We start from the raw sequence: 15,199 nt of genomic DNA on the forward strand, positions 1-15,199 counted from the left end.
CCAAGTATGTTTTGCTATATATGAGGAATTTCAATTGCCAAGTCAGTCATACAAATAAAAAGCAACGGAACATACGAAACATATTTTAACATAAACATCCATCACATTGACTCCTCCACATTCCTCTCTGATGGAAGGCGAGAAAAAGTTCAATCCCTTCCTTTTGCTCTCCCGTAGTTGGCGGCCTCGAACCCTCCGTTGACGGGATGATATTGTCTCCCGTAGCCGGCGGGGGGCCCTCCGTGTTGAGGCGATCAGCTCCTGCATAGGGGGGGGATGTCGGCTCCCCGGACGATCGAACTTCGTGTCGGGGCAGGTCGAACCTTCCGCGTCATTTCGCGACATCCTCTCCACCTCCATCAACACTCCTGAAGTGAGACATGATGAGATCCAAAGAAAACCTCAGCCTAAGAATGACTGTCACCATAATTCCCATTTGAATTTTGAAGAGTTTTTTATCTAATGTTATTTTATCGTTGACTTTCTTTGTCCCTTTTGTAGGTGACGAAATCTCGGTTAGACACACTCCATTAAGCAACACCACTTGTAAGTTCCTTAACGAATAAGGGTACATAACCAAATGTAATAACTAAGGGGTTACACCATTGCAAGATCCTTCTCAAAGTGGACTCTAGATCTTAGCATATGCTTAATCTTGGTCATCCCATGGGCTGTCATATTTAAGAAAGAACTGTAGATGCTGTAAAGTCGAAGGTAGATAAAAATGCTGGAGAAACGTCCTTTCTTTCTTCCCCACCACCCCCCGCCCGCCCTCTCCTCCCCCCTCCTCCCTCCCCCAACCCCATGGGCTGTTATTGTTACTTGATAATAGTTGAGAAGCAATTAAGATAATTTTCAGATATCAATAGAATGCAGTTTTTGTGCTCACTTTTACGTTTAAACATTCATAAATTTCATGATCCAATTCACCTGGTTTTGGGGTTAATACCAGGCTGGAGAGGGTGGCAGGGAAAGGTTATGGACTCCCTGTTCCTTGCTTGCGAATATCAGGGATCACCTCTGATGCTTTAGTTGACATTCACAGTTCTCCAGTATCAATTTCAAGCAGGCCTGAAATCTACCCAATTGAAGTGGATTATTTATATAGTCAACAAATTTGAATCCAGCATTCATCTTAATTTTACATCTGTGAGTTAAAATGGAGAAAAGTGAATATGAGTCTTACTTTAACAGGTGTCATGATGCTTCATGCTGGATAAACAACTCATTAACCCACACTAATTTTGATGCTGTACTTCATCAACCTCCGCATGTTTTTTAAATCTAAATATAACCTCTTCCTTTCGCCCTCATTTGTTTGTCCGCACACTTTTATACCAGTCACTTTAACCACTTCCTGTGGCAGTTTGTCTCGCATTCTGATCATTCTTTGTAAAGTCGCGTGTTTCTGAATTCCCCATTGCATTTCCTGGCAACTGTCCTATAATGATGGCCTCCATTTATGTTCCTCCCCATAAATGATGATATAAAGGTGGAGCAGTTAATGTTGCTGCCTTAATACTTTGGGGATATGGGTTTGGTCCCAGCCTTGGGTGTGAGGGTGCACTCCCCTCCCCTGACTGGGTGGGGTTTTCCTGGTTGCTCGGGTGTCCTTCCACATCCCAAAGTCGTGCTGGCAAGTTAATTTGCTTCCGTAAATTACCCTTAGTGTGAGTAAGTGGCCAAAATGAGCAGATGAGAGGGAATAAGCTGAAGGGGGAATGGGCCAGATGGGCTGAATGGCCTCCCTCTGTATAATCACGAGTGCTGCATCCATTCCATCACAGCACATCATCATTTTAAATCCTCGATTAGCCCACCCTTTCCTTGTTAAAAAATAATTAAATAGTAACATAATAAAGAGAGGGCATTGAAAATCTTATGGCCTGACGATGATCATTCTTACACCGCTGGCATTGGTATCAGTGCTACCTCCGTCCTCTGCCTGAGCTCATTGCTGAGGAAGATGACGCCAAGTTGACATGGCAGAAATTCCAGTTCCCTTGAAAGGATGCAGGTGCCTTTTAAAAATTGGCCACTCTGTTTGTCCCCTACTTCCGCTATTACCCATTGATAGCAGAGGTAGTTCACTGTCCTGTTGAAGAGAAGCATAAAAGTTATTTGGGTCACCTACTATCATGATTGTATTGGTGTAGTGGGCACACCTGCTTCCTTTTAGCATTCAAAGCAGAGCTGGACAACCAAGCAAACTGCAAATGGGTTTAGTGTAAAGTATTCACCAGGGTATTCCGTTCCTGTGGGTGGGTGCGGGAAGCAGGGTGGTTACTATTTTGGAAAAGAGATTTCAACTGATTATGTAGAAATCTGGAACTGCAGATGCTGGTTTACCAAGGATAGACCCAAAATGCTGGAGTAACTTAGCAGGTCAGTCAGCATCCCCGGAGAACATGGGTAGAAGACACTCAGAGTCGGGATGCTTGTTCAGATCCCGACCCCAAACGTTCTCCAAGGATGCTACCTGACCCGCTGAGTTACTCCAGCAATTTGTGTCTTTCAGTTGATCAATCCATTTGCTGTTGGCCGTCTGAAATGAAGATGGTCCAGAACTACTGTTGGAGAATACAATACGGTCACTAATACATTCAGGAGAAACCTCTTTCCCTGGGATTTGGCCAGAATATAGTCTACTACCCATAGGAATTAAAGCAAACAGCAGTGATGTATTCAAAGGAAAGCTGGGTTCACAGATAAAGAAGAAAGGAACAGGGTATAGGTGTGGGAAGGAACTGCAGATGCTGATTTACACCAAAGATAGACACAAAATGCTGGAGTAACTCAGCGGGCCAGGAAGCATTTCTGGAGAAAAGGAATAGGTGTCGTTTCGGGGTGAGATCCTTCTTCAGACATACTTCAGAAGTATATGTATTCTGATTATAGGTCTGTGTAGAACTCATTGGGGAACACTAAGATTATTTTCTTGTAATATGGCCTCATCCGGTTTATTACAATGAGGATAGACACCATTGACAGATTTTGTATTAAAACATAGCGATGAATCTTTCAATTTTAGACCACAACTCGTGTTCAACAGATGATGAAACTACCTGCCAGAATTTCCTTGCGCCATCCTGCACCAAAACAAAAAGCAGGAAGAGAGGTGAGTCAGTAATTCAACACTGTTCATCCTTTATGGCGTGAGATCGTATAAAGTAGCCCGGAGGTTGTATGCGTGAACGAACATTTTGATGAATGGGGAGGGAAGTCAAATATTGTTTTAGCAAAAAAAAAAGACACAAAGTGCTGGAGTACCTCAGCAGAATAGGCAGCATCTCTGGAGAACATGAATAGGGACTCTTCATCAGTCTAAAGATGAGTACTGATCCAAAATGTTACCTATCCATATATCAGTCTGAAAAAGAGTCCCAGCCTGACATCACTTATCCATGTTCTCCAACTATGCTGCCTGACTTGCTGTGTTACTCCAGCACTTTGTGTCTTTTTTTGTAAACTAGTTCCTGCAGTTCCTTGTTTTCTTATTCTTTTAACAAACTCAACTGAAGATTCCATTAATAGAAAGTTGACATAAGGTTCCAGGACCAGAAGCCACAACTTGTGGTTTGTTTTCTTCCTCTTTCTTTAAAAAAAATTGTATTTGTTCCATATCTTGTACTTTTTTCGTAATGCTTTGCTTTCACACAGTGAAGGGGCAGTAATTAAGTAACCCAGTGATGGGATGTATTACTGCGGTTCTAGTTGAAGCCACCAAGAGGTGGATTGAGAGGGACCTGAATAAGCACAGTGGGCCGGGTGTGTGCGTGGGTGCGGTTGGTGGTGGTGGCTCCATGGCCTGTCTCGGGTCTTTAAACTTTGAGGTGTCCTGCAGCTCAGCCCGTCTGGAAAGTGCAGGAAGTGGGTAAGGCGGAAATGTTGGCTGCTTGTTTGGTGACGGAGGACCCTTGCCAGCTTGTTGGTCAGTGGCAGTGGGGTGGAGCTCATAGTAGGTGGGAATGGTAGCTTATGGCTCTTTTTACAGCTGGAGAATCTTTGTCCTTTCCTTACAGGGCTTCCTATGCAGACTCCAGTTAAAATACCCCTGTGATTGCAATGGCATCCAACTACACTGGGAACACTGTGGGGGATATGGTTTACTGCTGTGCTGTTGGTATCCAGGGGCCTCGGCTACTAGCTTAGTTTTGTTTAGTCTGGTTTAGTTTAGTTTAGTTTAGAGATACAGCATGGAAACAGGCCCTTCGGCCCATAGAGTCTGTGCTGATCAACGATCGCCCTTACAGTAGTACTATCACAGTCACTGTGGGCAATTTACAGAAGCTGAGTAACCTGCAAACCCGCATGTCTTTGGAATGTGGGAGGAAACCGGAGCACCCGGAGAAATGCCACAAGGTCACAGGGAGAACGTGCAAACTCTACTCGAACGGCACCGATAGTCAGGGTCTCTGATGCTGTAAGGAAGTATCTCTACCGCTGTGCCACTGTGTCGCCCAAACCTACTAGGCTAAAGGCCCTGTCCCACTTTTACGACCTTATTCACGACCTCTGCCGAATTTGCCCTTGGCTCATACTCGCAGCATGGGGGTCGTAGGTAGGTAGGTTGTGATGCTAGTCGTATGTACTCGGGGCATCAAGTAGGTCGGGGCGTTTTTCTAGCCTGATGAAAAATGTCCACGAGTAAAAAAAGTTTGTGAATTAGGTCCAAAAGTGGATCAGGCCATTCGGCTCACAGATCAACTGGTTGTTTTGTTGTTCCGCGAGCATTGCCACTTTCATTTCACTGCACATCTCGTATGTGTATGTGACAAATAAACTTGACTTGACTTGACTTGACTTGGTGTCGCTATCCTTTGCTGACTAACAGACCGGCAATAAATTGTGCATCTTCTTTTCCACCAGCTTTTGAAGGTGATGACAGAGCACAGCGAGGTGTGTCCCAGGATCAAGCTGCAAGGCCCAAACACTTGAGAGGAGGTGAAGAATTTGCATCAGCGGCTCACACTGGCCTCCCTTTTAATCCCATGCTCCATAAAACCCATCCTTTGCAAATACAAAATTTGCAGTGAGGTGCACAATTTAAACGGTTGGCATTTTGTTAATGCTTGGCAGAAAATAATCCACAAAGGAAATGCTTAATTCAGTCCTTGCTGTCTTTGAGGTTTACATGCAGAACAGCAAACCTGGTATCCGGAACCGACTGAAAAGTATTTTACTTAGAAACGCTTCTTGACCAATTCACATATCTCTCGCAACCCCTTCCCTCTCGCTCTCTCTTGTGCTCTTCCTCCTCCCCCTCTCTCTCCCTCTCCCTCTCCCTTGGGGTCTCATGCTCTCCCTCAGGTTTTTCCTCAGTTGGAGATGGGCTGAGAGTAGAAACTAGACACCACTGAAACGGAAAAGATCTGCTTTAGGGAATCATCTTCCAATTTTCCACCATCAATTTCCATCATCAATTTTTGGGCTAGTTCTGAGACCCCACTGCCCTCCCTCCCTCCTCCCTCCATGGATAAGCATGGATCCGGCACTGTCGATTAGGAGCAGAGATGGAAGGAACTGCTTCCCAAACAGAACATTTCTGTGTCAGATATTCAGCAGTTTAGTACTTCAGTGGTGCATAAGGAATGATTAAGCAGCTACTTAAAAGCCTACAGCTTGTAATGGCAAATAGTGAGATCTGTAACCCCGCATATGATCTTTGTTTCAGATGAGGAGAATCTATCCGCTTCCCCAGAACATTGTCCAAAGATGCAGGATGTCCATCCCCCAGTCACGTACTCTTCAGATATCAACCATCTGAAGGAACTCATGAATCATGTGTCACAGTTTGGATCAAACACACATGTGATCCCAGGTTTGTAATATTGCATCTTCATTGATGAATGTGATCTGTTATAGAGCAACAGTACAGCACAGCAACAGACACAGTGTCCGTGCCCACCATTATGCCAGGTTAAACTAATCTCCCTTGACTGCATGTGATCCCTATTCCTCCATGTCCTGCATGTCCATGTAAAATTGCCTCCAACTAATTTTGGATAGCTCATTTTTTTCAACCAAGAGTCTGATGAACACAGAATACTAGAGTAATTCAGTCGGTCAGGCAGCGTCTCTGGAGAGAAGGAATGGGTGATGTATCGGGTCGAGACCCTTCTTCAGACTTTTGACAGTCTGACATTCTTGCTACTTGCCTGTTAGTTGGGGTGGCTGCAAGAATTTGAGCGTCGTGTTCAAAGGAAGGTACTTTGAAAATAGATCCTAAATTTCAAGCCTATTTCTTTGTCCAACTTTCTGGTTAGCAACCTTAATACCCCTTATGGATCTTAATGTCATGATACCTCCTGTGGAACATTTCGTACATCAAAGGTGATATCCATTGCAAGTTGTTGTTGCCTGTACGTAGATGGAGCAGAGCAGGGATGGCACAAAGTCACAATCAGATTGACACTCGAGATCTCTGTTCAATGAACCCTTGATATTATTATTTTAATTATTATTAAAGCTTTATTTCAGACACAGGTCCATATACACATCAAACAGTACAAAGAATTACAAAATAATGGGACTATGCTGCAAACTTCAAATGTTAGCTCAGAGAATTGACAAAGTTCTGACAAAGGATTTCCAACCTGAAATGTTGCTTCTGTTTCTCTTTCCATGGATGCTGCCTGGCCCCCTCGGTCTCCAGCAGTTTTTGTTTTTTTCTTTCAGATTTTCATCATCTGCAGTTGTGTTTTGATTTTCTCTGGCGTTCCTCTTTGCTCATGTGCACCACCTTCTGGCCAGTGTGAAAACAGCACTTGCTGCGATAACAGCTAACAATGGCCTGTTTCCTTTATCATTGTTACTTTTTTTGCATATCTTTCATTCATTGTTCTTTATCTCACTACATCATTGTTTATATCTCTCGTTTCCTTATTCCATAACTAGTCCGAAGAAGGGTCTCGACCCAAAACGTCACCCATGCCTTCTCTCCAGGGATGCTGCAGCTGAGTTTCTTTTGTGTCTATCTTCTGGCTGAGATAACCCAACACATCCTTCTGTAAGAGAAACATGTGGCATTTGGGTTTTAGAGATAGGGTTGGACGTAGGTCAGGAAAAGTAATTGAAGGTTCCTGACCTTTCACCACTCTCCTGCTCCATCACTGAACTCCACACAATCCCATTGTGTTGGGATTCACAGGGATTTATGGGGAATGCCTCTCCCATGCTACTCTTACCAGACCCTGGTGCTGGATTGCAGACTCATAGAAACATAGAAAATAGGTGCAGGAGGAGGCCATTTGGCCCTTCGAGCCAGCACCCCCATTCATCGTGATCATAGATGATCATCCACAATCAGTAATCCGTGCCTGCCTTCACCCCATATCCCTTGATTCTGCTAGCCGCTAGAACTCTATCTAACTCTCTTTTAAATTCATCCAGTGAATTGGCCTCTACTGTGGCAGAGAATTCCACAAATTCACAACTCTCTGGGTGAAAAAGTTTTTTTCTCATCTCAGTTTTAAATGACCTCCCTTTATTCTTAGACTGTGGCCTCTGGTTCTGGACTCCCCCAACATTGGGAATATTTTTCCTGCATCTAGCTTGTCCAGTCCTTTTATAATTTCATATGTTTCTATAAGATCCCATCCTTCTAAATCCCAGTGAATACAAGCACAGTCTTTCCAACCTTTCCTCATATGACAGTCCCGCCATAGCAGGCACTGCCTCAATAGCAAGGATGTCCTTCCTCAAATTAGAAGACCAAAACTGCACACAATATTCCTGATGTGGTCTCACCAGGGCCCTGCACAACTGCAGAAGGACCTCTTTACTCCTATACTCAAATCCTATCGTTATGAAGGCCAACATGCCATTAGCTTTCTTCACTGCCTGCTGTACCTGCATGTTTACTTTCAGTGTGCAAGGATACCCAGGTCTCGTTGCATTTCTCTTTTTCCTAATCTGACACCATTGGGATAATAATCAGCCTCCTTGTTCTTGCTGCCAAAGTGAATAACCTCGCATTTATCTACATTATACTGCATCTGCCATGCATCTGCCCACTCACTCAACCTGTCCAAGTCACCCTGCAACCTTCTAGCATCCTCTCCGCAGTTCACACTGCCACCCAGCTTTGTGTCATCTGCAAATTTGCTAGTGTTACCAATCCTTTTACTGCTATCCAAATTACCTCTTTAATAATAGACTCCAGCATCTTCCCCACCACCGAAGTCAGGCTAACTGGTCTATAATTCTCCGTTTTCTCTCTCGCTCCTTTCTTGAAAAGTGGGATAACATTAGCTACCCTCCAATCCACAGGATCCTATTCAGGATCCATTCATTTGAGCGGATATAACTGGGTTTGAATAGTAACAGGAGAAGTGAGCTATATATTGTATCTAATAATAATAATAATAATATATTTTATTGTCATTGCACATAGGTGCAATGAGATGTGGGTATGCAGCTTCCATCCGATGTCATATCTTAAATAACTTAAAATTTAGATACCCAGAGAAACATGATTTATAAAAAAAATAAAAATACAAAAATAAATAAATAAATTAGATGTTCTTAATTATTTCTCAGTGTTTTAATGGGTTTTATCGTCTTATTTTGAAAAAGACATGGTCGCAGAGTAATATAGCACAGAAAACAGGCCCTTCCGCCCAACAAGTCCCTGCTAACCATCAAGCTTCCATTTTGGCTAACTGTACATTCTCCCCCTTGGTTCTACTTCTCATCTACATTCTAGAGTCAATTTACAGTTGCTAATTAACCTCTTGACCTCCCGAAGCACCCGAATGAAAACTATACGGTCACAGGGAGATCAGGCAAAGTCCATACAAATTTGCCAGTGGTCAGGGATTTTGGTCAGAAGACAAAGCTACATTGCCTCCAGTTGAAGGCTGTTAGGTTGTTTCGTGGACTGGGCTTCAGTGGTACTCTGTATGAAGTCTCATCACACTGTGGCACTGAGTCCCAGGACCAAGCATTACCTCTCCATCTTCCCAGGTAAACAACCAAGGGTGGAGATTGCTGGCAGTGTGATAGATCCGGCCCAATCCAGTCTGAACTAAAGTTGTCCTTGTAGAACTTTAGACTTCAGACTTTAGAGATACAACGCGAAACCGGCCCTTCAGTCCACCAAGTCCGCGTCGCCCAGCGATCACCCCTATACTAGTTCTATCCTACACAATAGACAGTTTACAATTTTACTGAAGCCAATCAAGCAACAAGCCCGTACATCTTTGGTGTGTGGGATGAAACCGGAACACCCAGAGAAAATCCATGCGGTCACAGCGAGAACATACAAACTCCATACAGAGAGCACCCGTAGTCATGATTGCACCCGAGTGTCTGGCAATTCTATCGCTGTGCCGCTGTGCCACCCCAGGCAGATTATAATTCTTGCATTTCTGTGTTTCAGTGAATAAAGAGGACTCGGTCAGTAACGGAACAGTTGTCACTCCTGCAGGCTTTCCCATTTCCACACTTCCTGAGAACGCCATTGTCATCAATGGAGCCACATACTATTTAGGTCTGTACACAAACCTCTTGTATCTTAAATATAATCAATCTACATATTCTGCAATGTCCAAAAGGCCTCGGTTATTTACAAATCACCATATACTGGGACAAACAGCTTGATACAGGCTTTGTTCCGTTTAGTTTAGAGATACAGCAGTTACCCGCTGAGCAATATTAAAGGGAATTATGAAGGGGTCTAGATCAGTGGTTCCCAACGTGGGGCGTACGCCCCACAGGGGGGAAATTTGATTTTTAAGGGGGGCAATTGAGTGCGACTGAGGAGGTCTGGGTCCAAATTTTTGATTTTTATTTTTCTCTCTTTATTACCTGTGAATACTCTTTTATTATCATATTTATCATTATTATTATTTTAATACCACCTAATGTTTTTTTCTTTTTTTTTTTACAATTTTTTAGTAATTTCGTGCTCAGAACTTTAACTGCTTTTTGGTTATTTCATTTTTCTTTTTCATGGACGCCATGTTCTTTTGAAGCTTGTTTAAACCAACGTATTGACATTTTAAGCTTCTCCAGCTGAAACGGAGTTCACTTTTTAAATGATAAGAATTATATATCACCACACTGGGGGGGCATCAGGATTTTAGAGGTGATTAGGTGGGGCATGGCCAAAAAAAGGTTGGGAACCACTGGTCTAGATAGAGGTGAGCACAGTCAAAAAGCACGAACACAGGCCCTTTGACCCAACTCATCCATGCTGACCTAGATGCATCATCTAAGCTAGTTCCACTTGCCCACATTTATTCCATATCCCTCTAACCTTTCCCATTTATGTACCTGTCCAAGTGTCTTTTAAATGCTATTATACTACCTGCCTGAACTACCTCCTCTGGTAGCTTGTTCCATAAACCCATTTGTTCCATAAATGTTGTCATTCTCACCTTAAACCTAAGTCCTCTGGTTCTTGATTCCTCCACCTTGCATTCACCCTATCCATTCCTCTCAGGATTTTATACATTTCTATTAGATCACTTCTCAGCCAGATCACTTCTGCACGACAATATCCTGTAATATTCAAGCCATTTGTGTGCCATTGATCCCAATTACAACATAGAGAAAAGTTCTAATTCTTTCTTTATGAATGAATTCATAGAGAATTCATGGGCATTTCTCCTCGGCATCGGTATTTAAAAAAATTCAAACTAGAGGTGGATTTGTTAGATTTTGTTTTACATTTTAACTGCCTGGTTGGTGATATGTGAAGTGAATGGCCCTGATCTGCCTATTGGGACGATGTTGATGATTTCTGCACTAGCATTGCAGTCCATTCTTTTTGGTTACCTGAAAAAAGGGACAAAGTACTGGAGTAACTCAGCGGGTCAGGCAGCAACCCTGGAGAACATGAATAGGTGCGACTCTCTGGTCATTAGCTTGGTTGGTTATCAGCTTGGCAGTGAAGATGTGAAGCTGCCATAATGCAGCAGCAGAGCCACCTGGTGGCTTTGCAAAGAACTGCCATTATGTTGTTTTCTGAAGGAACTGCAGATGCTGGTTTATACTAAAGATAGACACAAAATGCTGGAGTAACTCAGAGGGACAGGCAGCATCTCATCTCAGGAGAGAAGGTCTGAAGAAAGGTCTCGACATGAAACACCACCCATTCCTTCTCTCCAGAGATGCTGCCTGTCCCACTGAGTTACTGCCATTATAATCATCACTTGAATATAACAAGAACTTGCAGCTTCCCTGAATACTTTGGTAAGTTAGGAAAGCCAGGGTCAAATGAAGGAAAACCTTTAGCCTGTTCATTATATTAAATGAATTTTTTGAGTGTTGGATAGTTTATAAAATTAGTTGCTGTCTTTTTTTCAGTTAAAAATGATGGTTCATCGAATCTTGACTTTGAAAATGTGCTACCAACATCATCTGTGCATTCTTCACGTGAGTTACTTTCTGGCATTATTCAAGCAGTTCCACGTTCAAGTGGGAGCAAGAAAAAGGGCTAATGAGGGATGTGAATGCTGTCATGCTCAATTTCACCTTAGCAACCTCAATGATTGCTGTCACGGCCATGTCAAGCGTTGACAAGTTTTAACAGCAACAGATCCAGGACTTCCTACGTGAGGGAGAAAGAAAATGGTGATTTTGATAGTGAGTTGGCTGGATTCAAACCTCATCTATCGCCAATGAAATGGCAGGTGATCAATCATTTGGACAAATGCTATTATGCATGAGGGAGATTAAAAATTAAGATGATTCATCATTTAACTTGTCTCTTTGTTATTCACAGAATTTCTAAACACGTTTGTTTAGAATTGCTGTAGAATATGCAAAACAGAAACAGGATATGCAGACCAAAGCCGATGCCTCCCAAAGAAGGCATAATTAGTAGAACACGCCTTATATACGGCACTGCAGAATAGATTGAGATTAACAATATCGTTTTTTGCTCACAAGTTTGATAACTCTGCAAGACATTGTGTGTTTGTGTGCATGGGTGCATGTGTGGGTATTGTACATATTGTATGGTATATATTGTATGGATGTGTGTACAGTATATATATATACTGTGTATATATATATATATATATACACATATATGTCTGTGTATGTCAACTAACAATGACTGAGCAAAACGTCAATCGCTTCTAGGTTTTATTCAATTTCAAACATAAACTTATTCACAGAAAATGTATACAAAAAGTGTTAAAAATAGTGCATAGTTTTCTTTACATTCATATTAGGAATTTAATGTGTACCAAACATTGAGAGCATTGCCACCCTCTGGTACTTCCAAGGTATTGCAGCACCTTTATCCAAGTGTATGGTGAGGCCCAGGATGTCAGGAACATCTATCTCTTGCATCCTTTGTCAATATTAGCTATTTGCGCTCATTGCTTATTCAAATTTGCATCTCCTTAAAATGAATGATGTGCTTAGTCCATCATTTAAATATAATATAGAGCACAGAACTAACAGGTGAAGTTAGTCAAGATGGATGACCACTTTCTTTTCTCCATGTTGTGTTTGGCAGCTGATTCCGTGCATGGCAGTTCTCCGAATGTTTTAGAGACACCAAGGAACTCTTTGCCTGTTATCTCCAACGATGGCTCACCTATCAGTTCTTTGGGCAGTCCACCAGGTGCCACCAGTCCTCAATACATCGACCTTCATTGGTTGCAAGAGTCCCCAATGAATCCTCAATCTGTGGACACTCCAATGACTCCAGCCTCTGTCGGCAGCATGGGACCAGGTACGTGATAATGATTTAGGAAGGCAAATGCTGGCAATATTCAACCAGTCAGGCAGCATCTGGAGAACAAAACAAGGTCAATCATTCAATAGGTCAATAACCATTTGGTATTGTATGTTTTGAGCTGGAGTAGCAGTGTGGGGAGGAGTCAGAGTGGTATGGAAATGGAGGGGGCAAAGAGGGACTGAATGGCACAAGTGGTGGTGGGGCTGGTTTGTTAGTCGCAGATGATCAGGGTGGAGGAAATGTGAATAGAAAGAGATGAACGAAGATAGAGGAGGAAGAGTGGTCAGGGTTGTGTGGGTTTTGGATATTGTACCTTATACCTTGCACCTTGCGAAGAGTCCACCAGGGATTATGCTGGAAGTTGGACAATGTTATACTGGACAATTTTTTTAAACATTTATCAAGCCAGTTAACTTACAAACCTGTACGTCTTTGGAATGGGGGAAGAAACCGAAGATCTCGGAAAAAAACCCACGTAGTTCATAGGGAGAACATACAAACTCCGTCCAGACAGCGCTCGTAGTCGGGATCAAACCCGTGTCTCCGGCGCTGCATTTTGCTGTAAGGTCGCAACTCTACCGCTGCTCCACCGTGATTATTCGTTTTTTTAAAAGTCACAGTGGTGCAGCGGTAGAGTTGCTGCCTTACAGAGCCAGCGACCCGGCTTTGATCCTGACCATGGGTGCTGTTTGTATGGAGCTGTACGTTCACCCTGTGATCATGTGAGTTTTCACCGGTTGTTCCAGTTTCCTATCATCACATTCCCGAGATGTACAGGTTAGTAGGTGAATTGTCTTATGTAAGTTGTCCAGAGTGTAGGATAGTGCTAATGGATGGGGTGATTATCTGCTTCTTCACGGCCTACTTCTGTGTTGCATCTCTAAAGGTCTAAACAAAAAGGGAAAAAATGCTAGATAAAGTTTTGCACAGGTGAAGCAAAATACTGCAGATGATGAAAATCTGAAATGTAAATAGAGAATGCTGAAATACTAATTTTAGCCTCTATCTCAATTTTCTTTAATCTTCTATTTATTGCTGCTCCAAACGGATCATCTGTGACCAACCAGCCTTCACTGCCCTCTCTCTCTCTCAGTGGGCACTACAACCTCTGGTATCGTTTGGCCTCGTATGGGCTTCATTCTATCACAGACGTTCAACTTATTCCACCCTACCCTCTCCATGTTTGATCTCTAACTTCCTTATTCTAATGAGGGATGTTGTCCGGAAACATTGATACTTTCCCTCTCCACAGATGCCATCTGACCCGTTGAGTATTTCCAGTATTTTCTGGTTTTATTTCAGTCTTCCGGCATTTTGTAAACCAGCATCTGCAGTTCCTTCCGACACATTCCAGCATCCACAACTCTTTTTAGTTTAGTTTAGAGATACAGCGTGGAAACAGGTCATTTGGCCCACCAGGTCCACATCAACCAATGATCACCTATTCACACTAGTTCTATGTTATCCCACTTTCTCATCCACTCCCTGCACATTAGGAACATTTTCACAGAGGCCACTTAACCTGTAAACTTGCACATCTTTGGGATTAGAGAAGAAACGTGCCTACGTGATCACAGGGAAAATGTGCAAACTCACCACAGGCAGCAACTGAGATCAGGATCAAACCTGATCTTTGAGGCTGTGAGGCAGCATCTCCACTAGCTCTACCAACTAAGCCACTGTGCCGCTGTGTGTCGTTTGCTTATATGTAATTATTATTTAAGCTGTTACTGATTAAGATATTAATAAATGCATAGTTTGAGTTATTGAGACTTGGAGACATGCAGCATGAAAACAGACCCATCTTCAGATAGTGTCAGCACAGTGGCACAGCTGCCTTACGGCGCCAGAGACCCGGGTTCAGTTCTAACTACGGGGGTTCTCTATATGGAGTTTGTACGTTCTCGCTGTGACCGCAAGGGTTTTGTCCAGGTGCTCCAATTTCCTCCCACACTCCATAAAAAGTACAGGTTTGTTGGTTAATTGGTTTCGGTAAAATAGTAAATTGTCCCTAGGACCTGTTTCTGTGGTGTATCTATAAAGGCTAATGTCTAAAGTCTCCCAAAGTTGTGCCAGGCATCAAGACTTGTTTACATCAATTCCACGCTACTCCCATTTTTCAAAATGTCTTCCACATTCTTATCAGTTCCTACAGATTCCACTATTCATCTTCACATTGGTGGCTTTTCACAGTGGCCAATGAATCAACCAATGCACACACGCCTTCATGGAAATAAATAAATAATAAATAAAAACTGTAGTGCCCAGGGGAACCCCACATGGTCACAGGGAGAATGTGCAAACCCACACACAAATATCTCCGAGGCCAGGATTGAATTTAGCTCTCTGGCACAGTGAGGCAGAGGCTCTATTAGCTGCCCAGTTCTGCTTGGACCAGCGAAAAAAATGTATTTTTAGGCGTCGCACAGCAGAACGAAAGACTGTAGTGGAGTAACCCACATCCTGGTCCACGGAAAAGTGAAGCATTAATCTAAAGGA

General features: G+C 42.9%; 1 protein-coding gene across 2 annotated transcripts in view; it reads left to right on the forward strand.

Annotated features, from left to right (window-relative positions):
• Nucleotides 1-15,199, forward strand: part of ciita (class II, major histocompatibility complex, transactivator) — a 100,660-nt gene that overhangs the window by 62,584 nt on the left and 22,877 nt on the right. For both annotated transcript variants that reach the window (XM_055651757.1, XM_055651758.1), the window contains 7 exons: nucleotides 502-546; nucleotides 3,032-3,118; nucleotides 4,870-4,944; nucleotides 5,675-5,821; nucleotides 9,383-9,493; nucleotides 11,314-11,382; nucleotides 12,476-12,694. In XM_055651757.1, the coding sequence (XP_055507732.1) occupies nucleotides 502-546; nucleotides 3,032-3,118; nucleotides 4,870-4,944; nucleotides 5,675-5,821; nucleotides 9,383-9,493; nucleotides 11,314-11,382; nucleotides 12,476-12,694 (753 nt within the window). The remainder of the gene's footprint in view (nucleotides 1-501; nucleotides 547-3,031; nucleotides 3,119-4,869; nucleotides 4,945-5,674; nucleotides 5,822-9,382; nucleotides 9,494-11,313; nucleotides 11,383-12,475; nucleotides 12,695-15,199) is intronic.

This window comes from Leucoraja erinacea, chromosome 20 (genome assembly GCF_028641065.1).
Source record: "Leucoraja erinacea ecotype New England chromosome 20, Leri_hhj_1, whole genome shotgun sequence".
Lineage (NCBI taxonomy): Eukaryota > Metazoa > Chordata > Chondrichthyes > Rajiformes > Rajidae > Leucoraja > Leucoraja erinaceus.